The sequence below is a fragment of the Cololabis saira genome, chromosome 1 (genome assembly GCF_033807715.1).
Source record: "Cololabis saira isolate AMF1-May2022 chromosome 1, fColSai1.1, whole genome shotgun sequence".
NCBI classification, from domain to species: Eukaryota; Metazoa; Chordata; class Actinopteri; order Beloniformes; family Belonidae; genus Cololabis; species Cololabis saira.
This window is the reverse complement of record NC_084587.1, coordinates 56319195-56345401: the sequence shown is the minus strand read 5'-3', so window position 1 is coordinate 56345401 and position 26207 is coordinate 56319195. Positions and strand designations below refer to the sequence as shown.

Genomic DNA, 26207 nt, shown 5'->3' with positions numbered 1-26207 from the left:
ATGGAGACTGGGACCTGGACTGGTCTCTCCTCCTGATGATGGACTGGGACCTGGACCGGTCTCTCCTCCTGGTGATGGAGACTGGGACCTGGACCGGTCTCTCCTCCTGATGATGGACTGGGACCTGGACTGGTCTCTCCTCCTGATGATGGACTGGGACCTGGACCGGTCTCTCCTCCTGGTGATGGAGACTGGGACCTGGACAGGTCTCTCCTCCTGGTGATGGAGACTGGGACCTGGACCGGTCTCTCCTCCTGGTGATGGAGACTGGGACCTGGACCGGTCTCTCCTCCTGATGATGGAGACTGGGACCTGGACAGGTCTCTCCTCCTGGTGATGGAGACTGGGACCTGGACCGGTCTCTCCTCCTGGTGATGGAGACTGGGACCTGGACCGGTCTCTCCTCCTGATGATGGAGACTGGGACCTGGACAGGTCTCTCCTCCTGGTGATGGAGACTGGGACCTGGACCGGTCTCTCCTCCTGGTGATGGACCGGGACCTGGACCGGTCTCTCCTCCTGGTGATGGACCGGGACCTGGACTGGTCTCTCCTCCTGGTGATGGACCGGGACCTGGACCGGTCTCTCCTCCTGATGATGGACCGGGACCTGGACTGGTCTCTCCTCCTGATGATGGAGACTGGGACCTGGACCGGTCTCTCCTCCTGATGATGGAGACTGGGACCTGGACCGGTCTCTCCTCCTGATGATGGAGACTGGGACCTGGACCGGTCTCTCCTCCTGATGATGGAGACTGGGACCTGGACCGGTCTCTCCTCCTGATGATGGAGACTGGGACCTGGACCGGTCTCTCCTCCTGGTGATGGAGACTGGGACCTGGACCGGTCTCTCCTCCTGATGATGGACTGGGACCTGGACCGGTCTCTCCTCCTGATGATGGACTGGGACCTGGACCGGTCTCTCCTCCTGATGATGGACTGGGACCTGGACCGGTCTCTCCTCCTGATGATGGACTGGGACCTGGACCGGTCTCTCCTCCTGATGATGGACTGGGACCTGGACCGGTCTCTCCTCCTGGTGATGGACTGGGACCTGGACTGGTCTCTCCTCCTGATGATGGAGACTGGGACCTGGACCGGTCTCTCCTCCTGATGATGGAGACTGGGACCTGGACCGGTCTCTCCTCCTGATGATGGAGACTGGGACCTGGACCGGTCTCTCCTCCTGGTGATGGACTGGGACCTGGACCGGTCTCTCCTCCTGATGATGGACTGGGACCTGGACCGGTCTCTCCTCCTGATGATGGACTGGGACCTGGACCGGTCTCTCCTCCTGATGATGGAGACTGGGACCTGGACCGGTCTCTCCTCCTGATGATGGAGACTGGGACCTGGACCGGTCTCTCCTCCTGATGATGGAGACTGGGACCTGGACCGGTCTCTCCTCCTGATGATGGACTGGGACCTGGACCGGTCTCTCCTCCTGATGATGGAGACTGGGACCTGGACCGGTCTCTCCTCCTGATGATGGAGACTGGGACCTGGACCGGTCTCTCCTCCTGATGATGGAGACTGGGACCTGGACTGGTCTCTCCTCCTGATGATGGACTGGGACCTGGACCGGTCTCTCCTCCTGGTGATGGACTGGGACCTGGACCGGTCTCTCCTCCTGATGATGGAGACTGGGACCTGGACCGGTCTCTCCTCCTGATGATGGAGACTGGGACCTGGACTGGTCTCTCCTCCTGATGATGGAGACTGGGACCTGGACCGGTCTCTCCTCCTGATGATGGACTGGGACCTGGACCGGTCTCTCCTCCTGATGATGGACTGGGACCTGGACCGGTCTCTCCTCCTGATGATGGACTGGGACCTGGACCGGTCTCTCCTCCTGGTGATGGAGACTGGGACCTGGACCGGTCTCTCCTCCTGATGATGGAGACTGGGACCTGGACCGGTCTCTCCTCCTGATGATGGAGACTGGGACCTGGACCTGGACCGGTTCTGCGTTGGTTTAACGCAGAACCTTAAATCAGGCTTAAATCAGAAGAAATGCCCCCAAATAAAATATATTTTCCAGGCCTCAACTTTTGACAGGAGTGTCTCCAGCTCACGGTCAATGTTTTTTTTTTTTTTATTTGTTTCACTTGTTTTTTAAAGTTCCTTGTTATGATGGATGGTTTTTCATGGAGGAGACGGGGAGGAGTGTTGTGCTCCTGCATGTGCACTCAATTCCACATTGATTGTGTGGATTTGTGTGTACGCACAGTTTTGAACATCTGAATTTTTGGGGGGTATGCAAGAATTCCACGCACTCTTTGTACATAAGGCCCCAGGTGTCAGTCTCCACAGGGTTAACTGGTCCCAGTAACTAGTCTCTCACTGAAAAAATCTGAACGGTTTATGAGCTTATGCTACAGGTCCAGAACAGTGACGTTCCTGAGTAGAACCAGATCTTTGTGGAACACAGCTCCACCTCTTTAATCAAGTTCACATGACGAGTTCAAGCAGGATTATACTGTGTGTGTGTGTGTGTGTGTGTGTGTGTGTGTGTGTGTGTGTGTGTGTGTGTGTGTGTGTGTGTGTGTGTGTGTGTGTGTGTGTGTGTGTGTGTGTGTGTGTGTGTGTGTGTGTGTGTGTGTGTGCGCACTAAACCCTCACTGAGGCAAAAATCTCTTTCAGAATGCAGCAACATGGAGATAAACAACAAAACAAAACATCAAACTTTATTTAAACACTATGCAGTGAGACCAGAAGGCTACACCCACTTTTCTGGGTTGACCTCATCACAGAAATAAGAAACCTGAAGTTCCTCTACTGAAGACGAGTCTGAATCCAGACCTGTGGTCCTCTACAGAGCACAAGTGTCAGGATCCATGCCTATGGTTCCTTTACTGACCACTAGAAACTGGATCCAGACCTGCAGGTCCTCTAGATTGTCAAGGTTTGACATTCCCCCCAGCTTTCAGTTTCTGTTTTGCCCCGCCTGTGTCCCATCTGCCCTGATTGTCTGCACCTGTGTCTCGTCATTTCTCGTTATCCCCTGTGTACATCTGGTCTTGTCATTCCCTTGTTTCCTGTCGGACCGTACTGTTTTGTTCCCCATGTTTCCTGCCACGTTTTGCCTTCCCAAGTTTTTTGATCCTTGTTTAGTTTGTTTTTATCCTGCCATGCAGCGCTGTTAGTTTGGTCTTTTTGTTAATAAACCCTTTTTTGCCGACTCCTGCCTCCCGCCTCCTGCTCTCCTGCGTTTGGGTCCACATCTTATACCCCCAGACGTGACAGAACGGTCCGACCAAATATGGAACCAGCGAGAGAGTGGGTGTCCCTCTGGATGTTTCTATCAGAAAAATCGGAGGAAAATCGGAGGTGGTTCGAGGAGGAGGAGTCCCCCTTCTGGGGAACACGCCTGGCTCGGGGAGGGCCCCGGAGCATCAAGGCTCTGGAGAGACGGCGTCGACGTCAGCCCCAGCTAGCCGCTGTTCCGGCGGTGGTCTCGGGCGCGTCGTCGGTGATGGTCCCGGACGCATCAGCCCCTGCTCCGCTGATGGTCCCGGACCCCCTGCAGCCAGTGCCCCGGACCCGGGTACCCCGGCAGCCAGCGCCCCGGACCCGGGTACCCCCGCAGCCAGCGCCCCGGACCCGGGTACCCCCGCAACCAGAGCCCCGGACCCGGGCTCCCCCGCAGCCAGCGCCCCAGACCCGGGCTCCCCCGCAGCCAGAGCCACGGACCCGGGCTCCCCCGCAGCCAGAGCCACGGACCCGGGCTCCCCCGCAGCCAGTGCCCCGGACCCGGGTACCCCCGCAGCCAGCTCCCCGGACCCGGGTACCCCCGCAGCCAAGCCGACAGGCGTTAACCAGACAACAAGATAACCTGGAAGCAGCGGTTACACGGGCTGTTCAGGGAGCTATCGACGGAATGAAAAACTCTGTAGAGAGCTTGGAGAGGAAAGTGGAAGCCCACATGGAAACAGTCAAAGGACTGGTCGCGAAAGTGGATCGTGTACAAGCCGAGACGAGAACCATGAAAAGGGAAGTGAGTAAAACACAGCCGATCTGGAAAAGTTGCAGCTGAAAGTTCGCTCGCTGGATGACCAAGATCGGTGGAACAACGTAAGAATTATTAGGATCGCAACCGGCAGAGAGGGAGGAGATGCTGCCAAAGTGGATCCCCTTGCTTGGTGACGCCAAGATTCAAATAGAACGCGCCCACAGAATCCGCAGCAACAAGAACAACGGCCAGGCTACCATGATATACAAAGTGCTCAGGTACCAGGACCGCAACACCATCCTGCAAGGGGCTCGCGAGGTGAGGAAAAGAGCTCCCATACAGGATGCCGGGAGGACAAAACGTTTTTTTTTGCGGATTACAGCGCATACACGAGCGAGAGGAGGGAGGCGTATGGAGAGGTGATTAAGGAGCTGTAAGAGAGAGGCATCCCGGCTTTTCTCCTCTACCTGGCCACCCTGAGGATGACTATCAACAATGAACAACGCACCTTCACTTCCCTTATCCCTTATCTGAGGTCCAGTAGAACCAGTATGGACACTAATCCCTTATCTGAGGTCCAGTAGAACCAGTATGGACATTAATCCCTTATCTGAGGTCCAGTAGAACCAGTATGGACACTAATCCCTTATCTGAGGTCCAGTAGAACCAGTATGGACACTAATCCCTTATCTGAGGTCCAGTAGAACCAGTATGGACACTAATCCCTTATCTGAGGTCCAGTAGAACCAGTATGGACACTAATCCCTTATCTGAGGTCCAGTAGAACCAGTATGGACACTAATCCCTTATCTGAGGTCCAGTAGAACCAGTATGGACACTAATCCCTTATCTGAGGTCCAGTAGAACCAGTATGGACACTAATCCCTTATCTGAGGTCCAGTAGAACCAGTATGGACACTAATCCCTTATCTGAGGTCCAGTAGAACCAGTATGGACAATAATCGCTTATCTGAGGTCCAGTAGAACCAGTATGGACACTAATCCCTTATCTGAGGTCCAGTAGAACCAGTATGGAAACTAATCCCTTATCTGAGACCATAAGAAGGTCATTCGTAACTCGAACCAGTGCTGTCTCTGTGCTATGATGCATTCTGAACCCTGACTGAAAGACTTCAATCAGATCATTTCTATACAAATAGTCACATAACTGACTTGAAACGGCCTTTTCCAGAATTTTAGATACAAATGGAAGGTTGGAAATTGGTCTATAATTAGCTAAGGTGTCTGGGTCAAGAGAAGGTTTTTTAAGTAAAGGTTTAATTACTGCAACTTTAAAAACCTGTGGTACATATCTGTTTTTTTCCTCTCCTCTTTCCTAGGTTCACCCTTTCTCTCTCTCTCATCTAATGAAATGACCCATTGGCTGCAGTCTCACGCACCCGTCTACCTATGTTTTCCCTTTAGAAGGGCTGTATTGGAATGAAATTTAAATGTAAAATGACTAATAAAGGAATCTCACCATCTCATCATATACAGTAACTTTGTTGTTTGCAAAATGTGTGCATACATTTTTGAAATGCACTAATTATAATTGCATTCTAAGCTTTAAATTTATCATATGATTGGTTAAACACATTTCTTGATTGTCCTCCTTACCAGCACTCTTCTGTCTCTGCAGCTTTGCAACTCGTCCACTGGAAAGAACCCAAGAAGTCTGTGATGGCTTTCAGCCTCACGCTGCTGGTCCTGGTCTCCGTGGCAACGCTGTCAGTCATCAGTGTGGTGTCTTATCTGCTCCTGGCCTGTCTCTGCGTCACCATCACCTTCAGGTGGGTGGGGCTCTCATACCTTTATATTCAACTGTGAAGTGCAGTAATGCACCACGGATACACGCAGACCCTACGCAGTCTTTCATTTGTACTTCTGGGTTATTGTTTGCGTCACTCTGTAATATTCAGCTAGTGAGAAAGAACATATTAAAGAGCATTTAATAGATTTTTCCACAACAGTAATTACACCACCAACAGCCAGGTGGCACTGTGGACTATTCTCTGCAGCACCGTAGCTCGCTGTGTGGAGTTTCCTTTTCTTTACTTCCTGTGTGTGGCTCAATCCTAACAATATAGAAAATAAAGTACATTTAATGCGAGTTGGAACTCGATGTTGACTATCAGTTGTTTTTACAGATATTGCAGCAAACTATAGTTTTACTCAACTTAAAAACAGGACAGGTCCTCCTCACTCACAGTCATGAGCCGTCACACACTGGGGTCGGTTTGTGACGTCTTCTGCCTCTTCCACTATTCTTTGTTTCATACATTTCCAGTGTCCATCAGTTGGATACTGTTATCTTTTCGGAATTGTGTTAGTTCCTTGAGTATTAGGTCCAAGCTCACATTACTAGCTTGTGAGCATGTACTTCATCTCTGCCTCCCTTGTACAACTCATACTACATCAAGTTTCTATGAATTTGAGTCGCTAAGGGCTGTTTTTAACTCAGATGTCAGAACAATTCAATGTGTGTTTCCTGTCGGCAGGGTTTATAAATCTGTAATACAAGCCATCCAGAAGTCTGACGAGGGTCATCCATTCAGGTAACCTGCATCAACTGACAGAACAGACACATATTTATGTCGTCTTAATGTCTTTAATGTCTTCCTTCGCCAGGTCTCTGCTGGACAGAAACATCTCTGTGTCCTCAGAGTCGGTCCGGCAGCTGGCAGACCAGTGTCTGATCCACCTGAACTGGTTCACCAGTCAGACCAGGAGGCTCCTGCTGGTGGAAGATCTCGTCGACTCGCTTAAGGTTCTGTCTGTTAGCTAGAAAGATGGCTGCTGTTATCTGATGGGTTAGAATCAGAATCAGAATAAGAATCCGACTACTTTATTGGTCCTGAAGGCAAATTGCTTTTTATACAGTTTCACTGATCCAGAAAATGTTAAAGAAAAGGTTCAGAGAAATGAAGAATATAAAACTAAGGATATAGACAGTAATCGTCTTGATATACAACTAAGGGTATATACAACAGTGATAATATTAATATAGTTATTGCACTTATTGCACAGTTGTTTAAAGTGCTTTGTAGCAACTCATAATGTAATAACAGCTGTTAATGTAATAAAATCATGAGTGCATAACGTAATAATGGCTTTGCGCATAATGTAATAATGTAATAACTTATTACATTATGAGCCTTACTGGCGCCGCTCATAATGTAATGACAGCTCATAATGTAATAATGGCTCATATTGTGAGAAAACAGCTGCATTATCATAATTTTAACCTCTTAAAGGTGCAAATAAAGCAAACAGCATGGGTTTCAGCGCATTAGTAAACTAAATTAGTAAAACCAAGTATTATTTAATAGTAATTTCATTCTCACATTTTATTATGTAAGATGTATAAAGTTGAGCCACTAGGTGGGACCCATGTTAGTTATTTTGGGCCTTTGTGAATGCCATGCTAACTTCCACTGTCTGATTGTTGCAGGTAAGCAGTGCTATTTGTGAACGCCAAAGTTAATTAATATCTTTGTTAAACCAAGCCATCCACCTTATGTTTTAGCTGGCAGCTGAAGTCTCATGTACAAGCATTGTGGAGAAAAAAAGAAAAGTAGCTAATCTACCACAGTCCTCAATAAACCACACAAAAAATGAATGTTGATTTAATTCTTTGTAGTGTTTTCCACTGAGCAAACACCTTCTCATCAAGCAAGTTTCCTCTGCTCTACGTTTTGAATTGATCATTTGTGTCTCTATCAACCAGCAACAGGTAAAGGTTCATCAAGGACCTGTATCATACTGTATAGGTACATAACACGCTAAAATATAAGCAGATATCCTATTTGTTGAAAATAAATCAATATTTACATTAATCTAGTGATCCTGAAAATTTAAAAAAAGGAATCAATTAATTTTGTTTCATTCACAGAAAAGGAACAATGAGACTGGACATAACAATTTTGGTCCTGTTCACACTGGCCCTTTGGGTTAGTAACGTTCAAGGCTCTTTGGGTTAGTAACGTTCAAGGCCCTTTGGGTTAGTAACGTTCAAGGCCCTTTGGGTTAGTAACGTGCAAGGCCATGGAAATCGAGTGATGGATGATGAGACATATGGAGAATATAGGAATATATATAGGAATATAGGAGAATTTAACATTCCTGTAAAAGAAAGAACAAGGGTCCAATAGGTTCCAATAGGTGCCGTTCGGTACCGGAGGGGCTGTGTCGGAGTTGGGAGCATCATGAGAGCTAGAGCACAGGGGGGGGGGGGGGGTTGTTTTGTTTTAAAAAAAAACAAAACAGAATATCGTAGACCCTAGCTTTAGATTGGCAGTAAGACCAACAATAAATTAAAGCTGCAAGCAGCGATGAACGGGCCCTCGCGCGTGCAATTTGCACCAAATAAGGTCAAGGACTCAAAACTAAGTCCGATGACACCACCCACGACTCTCTATGTCAAACCATTCAAAAGTTATAGCAGAAAATAGGGACAACCAATCAGAAGAGGAGGCGGGGCTAATTCAGGCCAATGAAAGTCAAGGACTCAATACCGAGTCCGATGACACCACCCACATGTCTTTATCAAAACCCGTTCAAAAGTTATGGCAGAGAAAAGTATTCTAGGGGGCCATTAGGCCACGCCCATTAATGCAAGCATCTAGCGTCGCCACGGTAACACTTTTGAAAGAGAAAAGTAATGCGCGTCGTTGCAGGATGGAGACGCATATTTTGATGTATAACACACCTGGGTTGACGTTACGGTTCGGGCCGTATTAACTGCCGAAGGAATGGCATAAATTGCGCCAAAATTACGCGAATAATTCAAAATGACTGACTTCCTGTTCGGCCTCGGCCATGGCGCCAAGAGACTTTTCTTTAAGTTGCGACATGATACAGGTGTGTACCGATTTTAGTGCATTTACGTCAAACCGTATTGTGGGGCTTGAGGCACAAAGTTTTCTAAGGGGCGCTGTTGAGCCATTAGGCCACGCCCATTAATGCAAACCAGTTCAACACACAAAATGAAATGATAAATGCACTGTGAGAGATGTCTTCCCCCCCAAGGATACTGGTGGTGTGGAGGGTTTGCTCAGGGCTATAAGGCGCCAATGAAAGGGTGGTGCATGCCGGTTCAAACCCGCAGTATCTGGAGAGGTAGAGGCATCAGACCGTATACCTGGACCACTTTTAAAATGACGTCCTTCTACTGACAATTGAAATCTGGCCAGGAAGCCTGGGAAAGAGGCAAGAATGTGGGGCCTCATGGTAAAGAGCTGCACATTGTTAAAGAGACTGTGAGTTCAATTCCTGCCTGAGGTCTTCAGCCCGTTGTCTTTAAGTAGCACAAGTCCACTTTTAGAGTTCAACACACAAACTGAAAAGTTAAATGCGCTATATGAGAGATGTCTTCTGTCTGAGTGTAGTTGGTGGTGTGGAGTGTTTGCTCACGCCTTTAAGGCGCCAATGAAAAGGTGGTGCATGCTGGTTCAAACCATCCTCAGTATCTGGAGGAATCAGACCATATATTTTGACCACTTTTTAAAAGCATGTCCTTCAACTGAGGACTGAAAACTGGCCAGGAAGCCTGCAAAGGAGGCAAGTATGTTGTGTACCATGGAAGAGTGCCGCACGTTGTTAAACAGACTGTGAGTTCAATTCCCGCCGGACTTTTTCATCCAGTTGTCTTTAAGTAGAACTAAATCCACTTATAGAGTTCAACACTCAAAATGAAAAGATAAATGCACTAAGAGAGCTGTCTTCCCCCCAAGGATACTGGTGGTGGTGCATGCTGGTTCAAACCCGCAGTATCTGGAGAGGTAGAGATATCAGACCATATACCTGGACCACTTTTAAAATGAGGTCTTTCTACTGACGATTGAAAACTGGCCAGGAAGCCTGGGAAAGAGGCAAGAATGTGGGGCCTCATGGTAAAGAGCTGCACATTGTTAAAGAGATTGTGAGTTCAATTCCTGCCAGAGGTCTTCAGCCCGTTGACTTTAAGTAGCACAAAATCCACTTTTGGAGTTCAACGCTAAAAATGAAAAGATAAATGCACTAAGAGAGATGTCTTCCCCCCAAGGATACTGGTGGTGTGGAGGGTTTGCTCATGGCTATAAGGCGCCAATGAAAGGGTGGTGCATGCTGGTTCAAACCCTCCCCATCCTCAGTATCTGGAGGGGTGGGAGGATAAGAGGGCAGGAGCGCTAGGGGGATGAGGTAGGATGAGGAGGGCTTAGGTGGTCAGGTAGGATAAGGAGGGCTAGGTGGGTCAGGTAGGATGAGGAGGGCTAGGTGGGTCAGGTAGGATGAGGAGGGCTAGGTGGGTCAGGTAGGATGAGGAGGGCTTGGTGGGGTCAGGTAAGATGAGAAGGGTTTGGGGGGGGTCAGGTAGGATGAGGAGGGCTAAGGGGGATCATGTATGTTGAGGTAGGAGCGCCCAGGGGATCAGGTAGGAGGAAATGGCAGGAGTGCTCGGGGGATCAGGTAGGAGGTACAATGGGCAGAAGGGCGGGTAGGATGAGAGGGCAGGAGGACTAGAGGAGAAAGGCAAGGGGGATCAGGGTGTAAGAGGTGGGCTATGGACATGAGGAAAGAGGGCTAGGAGGGTCAGGTAGGATGAGGAGGGCTTGGGGGGGGTCAGGTAGGATGAGGAGGGCTAGGGGGGATCAGGTAGGAGCGCCCAGGGGATCAGGTAGGAGGAAATGGCAGGAGCGCTCGGGGGATCAGGTAGGAGGTACAATGGGCAGAAGGGTGGGTATGATGAGAGGGCAGGAGGACTAGAGGATAAAGGCAAGGGGGATCAGGGTGTAAGAGGTGGGCTATGGACATGAGGAAAGAGGGCTAGGGGGTCAGGTAGGACGAGGAGGGCTTGGGGGTCAGGTAGGTTGAGGTAGGAGTGCCCAGGGGATCGGGTAGGAGGAAATAGCAGGAGCGCTCGGGGATCAGGTAAGAAAGTAATTACCCTTTTCAAAGCTTTGATTTGTAAAAGGCCCTATCACCTGATCCATGTAGCCCTCCCACCATTTCCTCTTACCTGATCCCCCAAGCACTCCTACCTCCTCATCCTTCCTAGCCTGCCCCTCTTCTTGCCCCCTCTTACACCTCATCCTTCCTTGTCCTTCTCCTACCTAACCCCCCAAGCCCTTCTCAACCTTCCTGACCCCACCAAGCCCTCCTCTTCTTACCTCATACCCCTAGCCCTTCAGCTGTCCTCTTACTCCCTAGCCCTCCTCATAGGCCCTAGTCCTCATGCCCTCTCCTCCTACCTAAAAGTGGATTTTGTCCTACTTAAAGACAACTGGATGAAGAACTCTGGCGGGAATTGAACTCACAGTCTGTTTAACAATGTGCGGCACTCTTCCATGGTGCACAACCAGAGGTGTCAAGTAACGAAGTACAAATACTTTGTTACCTTACCTACCTACCTTAAATTTTGGTTATCTATACTTCACTGGATTAATTATTTTTCAGACAACTTTTTACTTTTACTGCTTATATTTTCACGCAATTATCTGTACTTTTTACTCCTTAAATTTTAAAAACAGCCTTGTTACTCAATTTCATTTTGGCCTTTAAAAAAAACTATCCAGTTAACTTGCTCCATCCAGAATGAATTTGGTTGTGGTTGTTTCAGATGTTCTTGTCCAGTTTTGTTCTTACCGTATTTTCACGACCATACGGCGCACCGTGTGGAAAGGCGCACCCTCAGTTTTGTGTGTCATTTTTGGTTTTAAAACACACATACGGCGCACCGACCCAAAAGGCGCCGTCTACAGAGACGGAGCTGCACACACGCACTGCAAAACACACACGCGCTAAAAATAGAGCGGAAGCAAAACTTAGTTTGATATTTTATTTCACTTTTCACGTCAATCAAACCCTTAAGGTTCATATTCTGTTTCCGCATTAAAGAATTAAAAAAAAACACCGGGTCGCCGCACATAAACCTGTCTCAGCCACCAGCCCTTTTCATTTCACTCTGGCTGGAAAAGTCTGTTTAGGCAACGCTTTTCTTTTAAAAATCACCATCGGCGGCCGTTTCTGTCCATCAGCGTGGCAGGCAAGCACAAGAGTAAATAAACTTTTCATACCCCGTTGTGCTGCGGATCCCGACCACGGTGGTCCCGGGTCCCGCTCCCCCGCGCTGGTCCCGGGTCCCGGTCCCGCTCCGCCCCCCCGCGCTGGACCAGGTCCCGGGTCCCGGGTCCCGGTCCGCCCCCCCCGCGCTGGTCCCGCTCACACACACGCGCATGTCGGTACGGGTTGTATCCGACAGGAGCTCCGCTCCGCTAATTCAGCTGCGCCAGTCCGAATTTCCAGACCTGTCTCAGCCACTTGAACATCATCCCTTCATCCAGCCACCCCTTTTCATTCACCCTTATAATGACTCCGGCTGGAAACGTCTTATGTAAAGTTTTTCTTTTAAAAATCACCATAGGTTTCTGTCCATCAGCGTGTCAGGCAAGCACCACATAAATGAGAATGTGTGTGTGTCGGGCCGCGAGACACACACACGCGCATGTCGGGATCCGGTACCGGGTTTGTAACCGACAGATTTCGCTGAAAATCTCGAAGGGTGAAGCTGATCCGACCTGAGACATACCCCTGAAATCTCTGCTCGCAAAGCGGTGGGGAACCAGGTCGATCGGACCCCGCTTGGGGAACCAGGAAGTCGGGAGGAGCAGCTCGCATCACCGCGGCTTTAACCGGGGAACGTGACCGGTTCCGACCGGCCGGGACCGGAGGAGCCCACATGGACTGATAGCAGGGACTCCCGGGGAAAGAGCACCGGCATTTCAGCCGGATCTGCCCCGGGGATGCGGCGATCGGACCCCGCAAACCCACGGCAGGTGCTTCCTCGGTTCCGACATGCAAAACACACACGCGCTGCAGAACACGCACACACAAGTGTGCTTATTTAAATAGAGCAGGAGCAAAACTTAGTTTGATTGTATTTTATTTCACTTTACACATCAAGCAAATCCTTAAAAGTCTTCATCTTCTGTTTCCGCATTAAACAGCTCAGTGGATGGTCTCATTCACGTCCGCAACTCAAGGCTTCACCCGCCCCCGTCTCTTTTTACCGTTCTCATGGTGGTCGGCCTTACATTACCGTAATTCAGGTAATAGACACGGCGCACCGTTTCATAAGGCGCCCGGCACATTTAAAAAAAAAAAAAAAAAAATTATGTGCGCCTTATGGTCGCGAAAATACGGTACATCCGTCGCCCTCAGATTCCTGCAACTAAACTTGGATGTACATTCCAATAAAGGTTAGGATAAATGATAACAAGTTTGACTTTTTGCACCATTACAATACTTATAGGCAACTAGTCATCATATCTCCTGCTCTCTGAAACACATGTTAATGCTCAATAGTACACATATATGCTTCTTTAATATATTTGCATTATACTAAGATGCATTCATTTTCAATGGCTTTTGTCCTTAATGGCTTTTTTCCCCCTTACATTACTTTTACTTTTATACTTTAAGTAGTTTTGAAACCAGTACTTTTATACTTTTACTTGAGTAAAAAACTTGAGTTGATACTTCAACTTCTACAGGAGTATTTTTAAACTCTAGTATCTATACTTCTACCTGAGTAATGAAGGTGAATACTGAAGACACCTCTGGTCATCACCAACTTGTGATCAAGGTCTACACAACTCCATTAGTGACAGTTTACAGCCAGTGGAGGCTCAAACTGTTGAACTTGTCTTTGCTGCCGGTAAACTATGACCACAAAATAACGTTTATGCATGTGCAATCAAAATCTATGACTCGGTTTCTGGAATTCAGGCCTTTTGAAAAGAAATGTGCTTCCATACCTGTGACCCAAATGAGAATAAGTATGTATGGATGGATACACATAAAGTTGACATAAAGAGTCGTGGGTGGTGTGATCGGACTCGGTATTGAGTCCTTGACATTCATTGGCCTGAATTAGCCCTGCCCCTTCTTCTGCTTTGTCAATATCTGATAGTTCCTACTTTCTGCCATAACTTTTGAATGGTTTGATATAGAGAGTCATGGGTGGTTTCATCCGCTAAATGTTCAGGCCTGAAGAATCTACATGCAAGTCATACAAGCTTCCACTGCAGCCTGAACGTGCACAAGGGTGTGAGGGCCCGTTCATCGCTGCTTGCAGCTTTAATTGTAGAAGTTATTGTGTCCTGCATTTATTGTAGCAATAGTAAACAAAGAAAATGCTCTTTTAAACTACATGAACTACAGCCCCCCTCCTTCCCTGATCCACCCTCTTGTCCTGCCAGCTTTTGAGTTGGTTACTGTAGCAACACCTATGTACAAACCATAGTCAAACACAAACACAGACTTCTGCCCATTAGTCCATTCTTGTTGTCAGTGTGTGCTGTATTGTGACCTTTATACCATGGACTTCACCTATAGGGGATGATGTGTTAAACAATAAGTCTTCTCTTCCTGTTAATGTGGCCCGCCGCGTATTGGGGGTGGAGTTATATGGCATCTAAGTTGGCCAATGACCCGCCACATGTCGCAGAAATTGTGTGATCCTGCTGACAGACAGACAGACACACACAGAGGTGAAAGCATTTCCTTCCACCCCTGCAGGAATGGCTGAGGTAAAAATGATGATAATGCAACACCTTTCTCACAATATGAGCCATTATTACATTATGAGCTGTTATTACATTATGAGTGGCGCCAGTAAGGCTCATAATGTAATAAGTTATTACATTATTACATTATGTGCAAAGCCGTTATTACGTTATGCACTCATGATTTTATTACATTATGAGACGATTATTACATTATGAACTTTTATTACATTTAAGTTATTACATTATGAGCTGTTATTACATTATGAGCCGTTATTACATTATGAGTTGCTACATGCTTCCCCCTTGTCAGAGTGAGGAGTTGTACAATGTGATGGCCCCATGCCGGAAGGATACCCAATGGTGCTTAGTAATGCATTTAGGAAGAGTCATCCTACTACTGAATGTTTTCCTCTGTCTAATCAGAGCGTTGTACAGTGGGTGGTACTCATTGTCCAAGATTATCCTCCCGCACTTGTAAAAGTCGCCCAAAAGGCCTATCCAAGTTATACCCAAAGTAAATTGAAAGCTGTTCTTGAACTGTTTGAAGTAGATGAATGGTTCTGGTATCTTTTGAAAGGTAACACTCTGAAGTTCCCCCCCCAACTGTCAGAATCACTGTAACTGCTACTATTATTCAGTAATCTCAGTTTGAACACACTGAAATAGAAGGTTTATATTTCAGCCGGAAACTTGTTTTGTAATCAGATGTCTGCAGATGAGAGAATCTGTGACATATTGGTTTGAAAACACACTGACACCACAGCATGAAGCGGCAACACTGTCCTCCTCTGTAACACCCCGACCAGAGAGTCAAGCTTTGCCCCAATGTCACCAGCCATTTGGATCAGTCAGTTCAGTCTGTTGGAATCCGCTACCCTCTGACTACTGCCTTAGCACACCACTGAAGTCTGTGGTGTACAGGGTAAAGAGAAAGGAGAGGACAGTCCCATGGGGGGCCCCAGTGTTGGTGACCACACTGTCAGACACACAGTGTTGCAGGACCTCATACTGCTGTCTGGAGGTCAGGTAGTCAGTCCTGGACACTAGGGGTGGTCCACTTGCATAGCTGTCCATTTCTCACTCAGAAGTGTTGGCTGGATGGTGTTGAAAACACTGGAGAAGTCAAAATCATGACTCTCACAGTGCTCGCTGCCTTGTCCAGGTAAATTTCGGCACAGTTCAGGCAGGTAGATGATGCCGTCCTCAACTCCAATACAGGGCTGGTAGGCGAACTGCTCCACAAGTCCTTCCAGGGTCATCATGATAACCATGCCACGTTCAAAGTCACTTAAATCACTTTTCTTCCCCATTCTGATACCCGCTTTGAACTGCAGAAGATCGTATGTAGAAATGTACGTTAACGAGCAGTTAACGTACAAATGTTAGGGGTACCTAACAAAGTGACCGGTGAGTGTAAACAAGCAATACCATCTCTCCCAATAATGTCTAATGCACTTTTTCTACCCTCATTTATCAAGGCAGCATTCAAATCATGGGTTAGGAAGGGTTTCAAGAGAGTGAAAGACCTGTTTAAGGAAGGAGTGTTTATGTCCTTTGAGCAGTTGATAGAAGATTATGAAATTCCCGCTCACATTTCTTCAGGTACTTAGAGGTGCAGGGCTTTGTTAGGAAATATTTTTTTTCCTTCCCTTTACTTCAGCTAAATGGTCATCTAGATGACTGGTTGGAGGAAGACCCGCTCCAGAAGGGGATGGTCAGCTAGATAAATGGCGATATTCAGGAATATCCCTATCACTGGACTGTATCAGGGAGTCGTGGTGTAACGGTATGGGTCTCCAAATTCCTGATGATTCTTGGCATTGGGCTATTAAAATAATAAATTCATCATCTGTATGTATCAGGCATGGATTACTTCAGTTTAAAGAGTTTCATAGGTTGCATTTCTGTAAGAGTAGACTTGTCAAATACTCCACCAGGGGCTCAGTTCAAAAATTCTATCAGGCTTTAATTCAATTCAATTTTACTTTATTTATATGCCGTCTATTACAACAGAAGTTGTCTCTAGGATCTTTCCAGAGACCAGAACATAACCCCCGAGCAATTATGACGCAAGAAAACGGCGGATGTTTGAAACCACAAAGGACGGTCCATTGTTTAAACAAGCGGTCACAAAAATGACAAACTGGGTCTATGCAAGAAGCAACATCCGGCCGAAAAACACTCATCCCAATGGTCATCCATCCTCGTTTTGAAACTATACCTGTCTGACGGTGTATAAATCCTGCTGTTGTAGGACAATACATAATTTGTTTTGTTATGTTAGTGGTTAACTCCTCCCGACTCACCTTCTCTTCTCTCAACTAGGTGACTCGGTCTTGCGTTTACATTGCCAACGCACATTAAACACGCGCATTAAACATGCGATAATAAGATAAGATAAGATAAGATAAGATAAGATATCCTTTATTTTCTCCCTCAGTGGGGAAACTTATTTTTGTTGTCAGCAGTACACTTAGCGCACACACATGCAGGTGAGGGGTAAAAAGACTGAAAAGTCAGAAATAAAAAATATATAAAAAATACAAAAAATATATATAAAATATGTATAATCACAGAATATGAACAGTATATACAGTTGGTTGAAAGAAGAAACGGTGCAGAAAAAAACAGGTGGAGTGTTGTGAGGTGGACTGGCAGATTGGCAGATATTGCACATCTTATATTATTGCACATCTTATTGCACATATTATTGTCCACTGGCTACTGAGAGCAGGGCTGGTTATACAGTCTGATGGCAGCGGGGAGGAAGGACCTGCGATGCCTCTCGGTGGTGCATCGTGGGTGACGAAGCCGGTCACTGATGGAGCTCTCCAGGGCTCTGACAGTCTCATGAAAGGGGTGGGAGACATTGTCCATGATGGAGGACAGCTTAGCCACCCTCCTCCTCTCCCCCACCACCTCCACCCGGTCCAGACTGCAGCCCAGGACAGAGCCGGCTTTCCTCACCACCTTGTCCAGTCTCTTCCTCTCTGCTGCAGTGATGCTGCTGCTCCAGCAGACCACCCCATAGAAGATGGCCGACGCCACCACAGAGTCGTAGAAGGTCCTCAGGAGGCCGTCCCTCACTCCGAAGTACCTCAGTCTGTGCAGCAGGTGGAGTCGGCTTTGGCCCTTTTTGTAGAGAGTCTATGTGTTTACAGTCCAGTCCAGTTTATTGTTCAGGTGAACACCCAGGTACTTATAAGAGTCCACAATCTCTATGTCCGTTCCCTGGATGTTCACCGGCGAGGGGGGGACTTTGCGCCGGCGGAAGTCCGCCACCAGCTCCTTCGTTTTTCCAGAGTTAATCTGGAGGCGGTTCCGCTGGCACCAGTCCACGAATCTGTGATTCAGTTCTCGGTACTCCGTCTCGTCTCCGTTGTTAATGACGATGGCGGAGTCATCCGAGAACTTCTGGAGGTGGCAGGTTGATGTGTGGTGGGTGAAGTCGGCTGTGTAGACGGTGAAGAGGAGAGGGGCCAGGACGGTCCCCTGTGGAGCCCCGGTGCTGCAGACCACCGTGTCAGACACACGGCCTCCTGTCCTCACAAACTGTGGTCTGTTTGTGAGGAAGTCCAGGACCCATGATGTCAGCTGCTGGCAGACTTCAGCATGGTGCAGTTTGTTCCCCAGCAGTTCTGGCTGGATCGTGTTGAAGGCACTGGAGAAATCATAAAACATGATCCTCACAGTGCTTCCAGCCCGCTCCAGGTGGGCCAGGGACCTCTGCATGAGGAAGATGACGGCGTCCTCAACTCCGATGCTCGGCCGGTAGGCGAACTGCAGGGGGTCGGCGGTGGAGCTCACCAGGGGGCGCAGGTGGTGGAGGACCAGCCTCTCCAGGGTCTTCGCCAGGTGGGATGTCAGAGCCACCGGCCGGTAGTGGCTGAAGTCGCTGGGGCGAGATGACTTGGGCACCGGTACCACGCAGGACGTCTTCCACAGCTGTCGTACCTTGTGCAGCCTCCACGATCCTGCACAGTTGCCTGGAGCAGGATCTGAGCAGCCTGGAGGTGCTGCCATCTGGACCCGTTGCTTTCCTCACCTTGAGCCTGGCCAGTCCTCTCTCCACCTGGGCTGTGGAGAGCACCACGCTGGGCGGGGAGAGGGGGGGGGACTAACTGTCTTGGTGGGTATGGTGGAGTCTACACAAAAGTTAATGTAGTCCGTGACACAGCTGGTGAGACTGTTCATGTCGTCCCCGTGGTCCTCACAGAACACATCCCACACCGTAGTCTCAAAACAGTCCTGAAGAGTCTCCAGATACTCTTCAGACCAGATCTGTCTGGTGTGGGTGACTGCTGGTTGCCTGTGCACCAGAGGCTGATACAGGGGGAGAAGGTGGATCAGATCGTGATCAGATCTTCCAAGGGGGGCGAGGGGGGATGATTTATATGCCTCTTTAAGGTTGGCATAAAAAAGGTCCAGTGTTTTATTTCCTCTGGTGCTGCAGTTGACATACTGGCTGAAAGTTGGAAGTGTGGATGAGGGAGGGGCATGATTAAAATCCCCGGTAATGAGGAGGAGGGCATGTGGGTGCTGTGTTTGCAGCCTGCTCACACTGCTGTGCAGGACATCGCGGGCTGCGTCGGCATTAGCAGAGGGCGGGACATACGCAGTAATCGCGATAACGTGCGAGAGTTCTCGCGGCAGGTAGTGTGGCCTCATGCTAATGGCTAGCAGCTCAATGTCCGCGCTGCAGAGTTGCTCTTTGATAGTGATGTGCCCAGGGTTACACCATCTATCGTTCACAAACACAGCAAGCCCCCCTCCTTTTCTCTTACCGCTCTCCCGTGTCCTGTCTGCCCTTATGAGATTAAATCCGTCCAGAGCCACGGCGGAGTCCTGTGTTTGCTCCGTTAGCCAGGTCTCTGTGAACAGAATCAGGCTGCATTCCCGGTATTCCCGCTGGTGCCGTGCCAGCGCCGTTAGCTCATCCATCTTGTTCCCGATGGATCTCACATTCCCGGTGATGATGGTGGGGAGTGTGGGCTTGAAGCGGCGTTTCTTTTTCCGCCACATAACACCCGAGCGTTGTCCTCTTTTCCTCCTCTTCAACTCGGGGGGAACATCGGGCTTGCAGCCGGTTAGCTTCCCTTGGCTACAGAGGGCTAACAGCTGATCACGGGTGTAAATAATGGAGCGTTTACTTCCTGTTTCGGTGGTTGCTGGGGTGATGAACCAGGTGAAAAATAGTAAGAATAAAAGGGCCAGCCTCACTGTTTTTTCAAACATGCCCGATAGAGCACAGAGAAAAAAATACGTCTCCACAGAAAACAGGGCCGAAGAAAAAAAAGGTCCAAAATAGGCAAAAACAGACAATAAATAAAAACGAATCGACGGAGCTGCTGCAACGCGTCGCCACTAGCGCGGCGCCATCTTGTTTATCATTTATTGTGATAATAACGGGATCCAACATAAAAACACCTGTAGACGCTCCTGGATGAGTCCTTATCTAAAGCCCCACCCCCACCCTGTTTTGATTGGTAACAGCGGTTGAATATTATGTTTTGTTATTCAATGCTATTGTTTTTTTTTCACAGGTGTGGGAGGTTTTAAAACTTACAAAAAAAAATTACAACTATTTTGATCTATTATGATCCAGGTCCTGGTCCAGGTTTCTTCCCTCCTAAAGGGGACTTTTTCCTTTTCCTTGCCACTGTTACTTCAGCGACGAGCTGAAGAGAGAAATACTTTTAATTGACCAGAAAAAAAAGACCGTTGTGAGGCCTATGCTGCAGGGGGGCACCGACATGATCCACAGGGCGGTGCCTCTCACCCTTCTTCTCCTCTCCTCTTCCTTTCCTCTCTTCTCCATTTCCATTTTTATTTATTTTAAGTATCTCATAGCCATCATTTTTGTCCATCGCTCCCGTAGTTTCTTGTGCTGGCCCCTCTTTTTTCTCTTTTGTGCATGTTTGCAGGCCGGAGCTTCAGGAGCTGCGTGCTGGCCTGCGGTCCCGGTATCCCCCCCACCCCCGGTCATCCCGCTGCTGCTTCCAGCTGCCTGCGCAGCCCCCCGCCCCCCCCCTCTGGTCATCCCGTTGCTGCTTCCACCTGCCTGCGCCCCCCCACCCCCCACCCCCCCCTCTGGTCATCCCGCTGCTGCTTCCACCTGCCTGCGATCCCCCACCCCCCTCTGGTCATCCCGTTGCTGCTTCCACCTGCCTGCTGTGTGCTGCTGACGTCCCCGATCCCCCCAGTCTGGCCCTCGGCAGGAGGGTTCCCCTGATGATCCAGGTCCTGGTCCAGGTTTCTTCCCTCCTAAAGGGGAGTTTTTCCTTGCCACTGTTTGGCTTAAGGTTTTTCTCCCACTATGGGAGTTTTTACCTGCCATTGTTTAAGTAATAATTGCTCGGGGAGTTATGTTTTGGGTCTCTGGAAAGCGTCTAGAGACAACATCTGTTGTATTAGACGCTATAGAAATAAAATTGAAATTGAAAGACAGGTTAGTTTAATTAATGAGCCATTGGCAGTTTCACTGTACCGGCCGTGTGGACAAGCATATGCTACTGGCAGGATCGACCAGGATCAACATTTCACCAGTGAGAAGTTTAGTGAAGTGACCAGGCTTTATTCTCCTGTCTGTCATCACACTTCTGTCTTTTTTTTTTACTGTGTGTTAATGTTGTTCAGTTTTATGTGTTTTCCAGTTGGCTGCTGTCATGTGGGTGATGACTTACATTGGCGCTGTGTTTAATGGAGTCACCATATTGATCCTGGGTAAGTGTTTGTCATGCTAACTCAACTGCATCCACAGTGGGAGAACTTTCATACTTGGTTTTATGTTGTGTTTATAATTCAACATTATTGTTTTGTGGATACTGTCCTCTGTTGCCATCACCAATCTTTTCATGCATTTTTGTCACAGGTCTTAAAGTCTTGAATCAAAGCAATTCGACTTCATGTTCTTGGTTCTTTAAGATGTTTCTTTATCCATCTAGAAGCTTCTTATTCAGTTTAGACTGACTAGTGGGGAGTTTGGAGCTTCTAATCTGTTGAAGTCAGATCTAAGAACTGACTCTCCACCAGGAGGGAACTGCAGGTCTGGATCTGGACCCTAGTGGTCTGTAGAAGAACTGCAGGTCTGGATCTGGACCCTAGTGGTCTGTAGAAGAACTGCAGGTCTGGATCTGGACCCTAGTGGTCTGTAGAAGAACTGCAGGTCTGGATCTGGACCCTAGTGGTCTGTAGAGGACCTGCAGGTCTGGATCTGGACCCTAGTGGTCAGTAGAGGACCTGCAGGTCTGGATCCAGGTCCTAGTGGTCTGTAGAGGACCTGCAGGTCTGGATCTGGACCCTAGTGGTCTGTAGAGGACCTGCAGGTCTGGATCTGGACCCTAGTGGTCTGTAGAGGACCTGCAGGTCTGGATCTGGACCCTAGTGGTCTGTAGAGGACCTGCAGGTCTGGATCCAGACCTTAGTGGTCTGTAGAGGACCTGCAGGTCTGGATCTGGACCCTAGTGGTCTGTAGAGGACCTGCAGGTCTGGATCTGGACCCTAGTGGTCTGTAGAGGACCTGCAGGTCTGGATCTGGACCCTAGTGGTCTGTAGAGGACCTGCAGGTCTGGATCTGGACCCTAGTGGTCTGTAGAAGAACTGCAGGTCTGGATCTGGACCCTAGTGGTCTGTAGAGGACCTGCAGGTCTGGATCTGGACCCTAGTGGTCTGTAGAGGACCTGCAGGTCTGGATCCAGACCCTAGTGGTCTGTAGAGGACCTGCAGGTCTGGATCTGGACCCTAGTGGTCTGTAGAGGACCTGCAGGTCTGGATGTGGACCCTAGTGGTCTGTAGAGGACCTGCAGGTCTGGATGTGGACCCTAGTGGTCTGTAGAGGACCTGCAGGTCTGGATCTGGACCCTAGTGGTCTGTAGAGGACCTGCGGGTCTGGATCTGGACCCTAGTGGTCTGTAGAGGACCTGCAGGTCTGGATGTGGACCCTAGTGGTTGACCTTGTATATTGCTCTTGACTGACCTTGTTTGACCTCTTGGTTTTTGTCTCTTGATTAACCGAGGTGGAGCTCTTAATTGACTTTGTTCACCCTTGTTCAACCTTCTGGTTGGCCTTTTTATTTCATCCCTTGGTTTGACCTGTTGTCTAGGACTCTTGCTTTGAGCAGAAACTGTCCACCACATGAAAGGGTTTGTCATTTTTCCTCCTGTCGGCAGGGGACACAAATGTTCCTCAGTCTATTAGTGATAGATGTTGATGATTACTTCTCATGTCTTTCTAGCTGATGTCATCTTCTTCACCACCCCGCTGCTCTATCAGAAGAAAAAGGTACACTCTTTGGTGTTTCATCACACAGACTCCCAGACTGACTTACAAATTACAACTATTTTGATCTATTATGGTCCAGGTCCTGGTCCAGGTTTCTTCCCTCCTAAAGGGGACTTTTTCCTTGCCACTGTTACTTCAGCGACGAGCTGAAGAGAGAATTACTTTTAATTGACCAGAAAAAAAAGACTGTTGTGAGGCCTATGCTGCAGGGGGCACCGACATGATCCACAGGGCGGTGGACTGTTAATCTGTAGCATTTTTGAGTGGACTTCCTCTGGCCTACAGCGGCCGCCATGACAACGGAGCAAACTGTGGCAGCGACCATTAAACAATTTAAAACGATACAAACATCATAAAACAACTAAGCAACAGTATCATACTAACAGGTTAAGACTATAAAGCCATATAAGACTGTATACTAAGATATAAGACTATGAATATAATATGTACGATAAGATAGCATGCTGCTATTATTTTGACGGTATTACACTTTACTCCCGCTTCCGGTCTGTCCGCCGTCATATTCATACAACAGAAACGTTGTCATGGCGACCGCTGTAGTCCAGAGGAAGTCCACTCAAAAATGCTACAGTTTAACAGTAGCATGACGTCACAACATAACGTTACAACTGCTTTGTGTGTATGCGTGAATGTGGGTGTGTGTCACGACCAGTGTTGGGCACGTTACTTTAAAAAAGTAGTAGTAGGTCTAGTAGATCTGGAGCATAGTTCACAGAAGTGGTGGAGAAAAAAATCGATATTGCAATATATTGTGGCGCTCTCTGAAGCCCTGCTCCTGGAGGCTGTGGCCATCACTTAGGTGGCCTGTGCCGGGAACCCCCCCCCGTGTTTTAACATAGTATGAAGATGTACTCAGGCTCCAGTATATTATTTGACCTGTCCCAGATTATTTCAGATTCCACTTTAATCTTTTCTAGATTGTTTCAGGTTCCAGTTTATTTCATCTGTTCCAGATTATCTATAGTTCCTGTTACTTTATTCTGTTCCAAATTTTCTCAGGTTCCAGATTATCTCAGTCTCCAGTTTATTTATTCTGTTCCCAGATTATCCACTGACTTCATCATCCAATAATGATCCATCTGATCTATCTATAACTTTAACCCACTTTTTCCAACTGAGAGTGATGTAACATCTTCCAGATAATCTTATTGTCCCAAAACTGCCCTTTTGTTTTTTTTCCAGACTGAGATTGATCGGGCTATCGAGGGTGTTCGCTCCAGACTGGAGGAAACTATGCAAAAGTGAGTTTGTTGGATCAGTGATTTGTAGTTTGATCCATGCTCAGAACTTTGGTCAATATTGTTAGTGCCTCAGTTTGTTTGTTTTCATTTTATTTTTAAAATCAGTTTGCATTTAAACACAGAAGGTAAACATCTTCGGCCCCCATGGTTATGCATGATTGTTTTTAACAAGTGAACACACCCCAGTGATGTGTGATGATACTGGTGCTCTATGTGTCTCCAGGGTGCAGGACAAATTACCTGGAGCTGTAAAAAGGACCAAAGTGGAGTGAGAGCAGAGCACGTGTAGCTGCACCCACTGCGACTCCTCCCCCTTCTCTGGTCCACTTTAATAAATTACAAGATTCAATGTTTTTTTTTTTAAATTTTTTAAAAGATTTTTTTTTTGGGGTGGGGGCGTGGGGGCGGGGGGGTGGGGGAGGGGGGGCGTGAGGGGTGACATCTGCTGCTAATCCAGGACGCGAGGACACACTGGAAGTCTGCGAGAGAAAAAAGCAAAAAAAAACAAAAAAAAAACACACGAAACAGACAAGGAACAGACAAACACGAGCAGCAACCGTCCCAGGTCTCGAGACCCAATCACAGCTAGGCTAAGCTACCGCGACCGACCCCCAAAACTACAGAGCAAGCGTGCAGGTGAACGAGCCGATGTATATGCGTGTGTAATAATCCTATCAAAGCTCCATCTATAGTGGGGGAGCAACCCCAAATACCATGCAGTATATTCCTCAATGGAGTATTCCAAAACGAATAATGCAAACTACAGATCACGTCATTGGCACCCCAGAATAGAGGCCACCGAGGTGGCAAAGCGCAGTGGAGGTTAGGCTCGAGGGGAGGGCGGACCCAAATGCAGGACAGCACGAGCAAGGTTCAGGTATAATAAAGTTTATTTAACAAAGGTGCGACACAGGAGGGAAGGAATACAAACACAAAATCACAGACCGAAAAAACACGGCTGGAAAGTCCAACTAAAGGCGCAGACCGGAGGGAAACTCACGGCTGGAAAAAGTAATCCAAAGGACCCAGGAAGGGAAGGGCCACGAACAGGAGACCATGGAAGACCAACAAAACAGGCAGAATACAGGGCTCTGAGCTGGAGAGAATAATCCAACACTGCAGCTTGTGGGAGGCAAGCTTAAGAGCAGACTGGGTGACGAGGCTGAGTGGTGTCAGGTGTGGGGACGATGATAGGGATCAGCTGTGGTGCTCTGGCCAAGCCTGACCAGACTTTGGCGCCCTCTGGTGGAGGAAGGGTATGCCAAACCCTAACAGGGGAGTGCACTCACCTCTACCAGCCTTATAGGTCTGGGAAATGTACTCGCAAATATCCAGTGTGACAGTCTTTGTGAGGAAAGATCTATTCCACCTTCTCTTTGCACCTCCAAAACAGACAAACAGTTGTTGCGTCTCTCTCATGGAAGGTGAAGCTCCTAAACCCGAATCGCGCTGAGATGAGGTCTCTCCTCCTCCTCCATTTGCACAAATTGATGAAACCAAAACAAACTAAGCAAACGTAATTCATTTGGTAGATAGAGTCCAGTTACTACACTACAGAATAGCCTACAGTTCAGTTGAATGGATGAAATTCGCGTTTCAAACCAGTCACTTACAGTCGCCAATCAGTGCAGTTGGTGCGTAGCAGCCAATGGAAGAAGCCCATATGCTGCACATGCTTGTTGTTGACAAGGCTATTTATGGCTGTTGAAGAAGAATAACGTTACACTCCCCGAAAAAGTGTGGGGTCTGACACATCCACAGCATTAACCGGCTACTGCCGTTTTTCTACATTAGCCGCCCTGACGGTTATTTTGCACATTAGCTGGCTATTTCGCAAAATAGCCGTTTTTCTACATTAACCGTAACATATATACATAATAAATAAATATATATATATATATATATATATATATATATATATATATATATATATATATATATATATATATATGTATATTAACAATAATAACAATAATAATAATAATAATAATAATAATTAATAATAATAAATTATTCAATTTTATTGTCCTGCCGATGGAGGCCCAAAATGTGTGCGTCCTCCATGGTAGGACCCTTCCATTCCACATTCTCACCGAAAAAGACATGGACACTCATTCACTCACCGTGTCCCCCTCCCCAGGGGGGTCCAGCACCCCCAGGTAACCCC

At 47.9% G+C, this 26207-nt stretch overlaps 1 protein-coding gene across 3 annotated transcripts in view; it reads left to right on the top strand.

The window, feature by feature from the left end:
* The window catches only part of LOC133449012 (son of sevenless homolog 1-like), a 211294-nt gene extending 186915 nt beyond the window's left edge, over positions 1-24379 (top strand). For all 3 annotated transcript variants that reach the window (XM_061728139.1, XM_061728169.1, XM_061728159.1), the window contains 7 exons: positions 5590-5740; positions 6449-6505; positions 6579-6717; positions 21151-21220; positions 22732-22778; positions 23982-24040; positions 24264-24379. In XM_061728139.1, coding sequence (XP_061584123.1) covers positions 5590-5740; positions 6449-6505; positions 6579-6717; positions 21151-21220; positions 22732-22778; positions 23982-24040; positions 24264-24312 — 572 coding nt within the window. In that variant the 3' untranslated portion in view covers positions 24313-24379. The remainder of the gene's footprint in view (positions 1-5589; positions 5741-6448; positions 6506-6578; positions 6718-21150; positions 21221-22731; positions 22779-23981; positions 24041-24263) is intronic.
* Positions 24380-26207: the final 1828 nt, after the last annotated feature.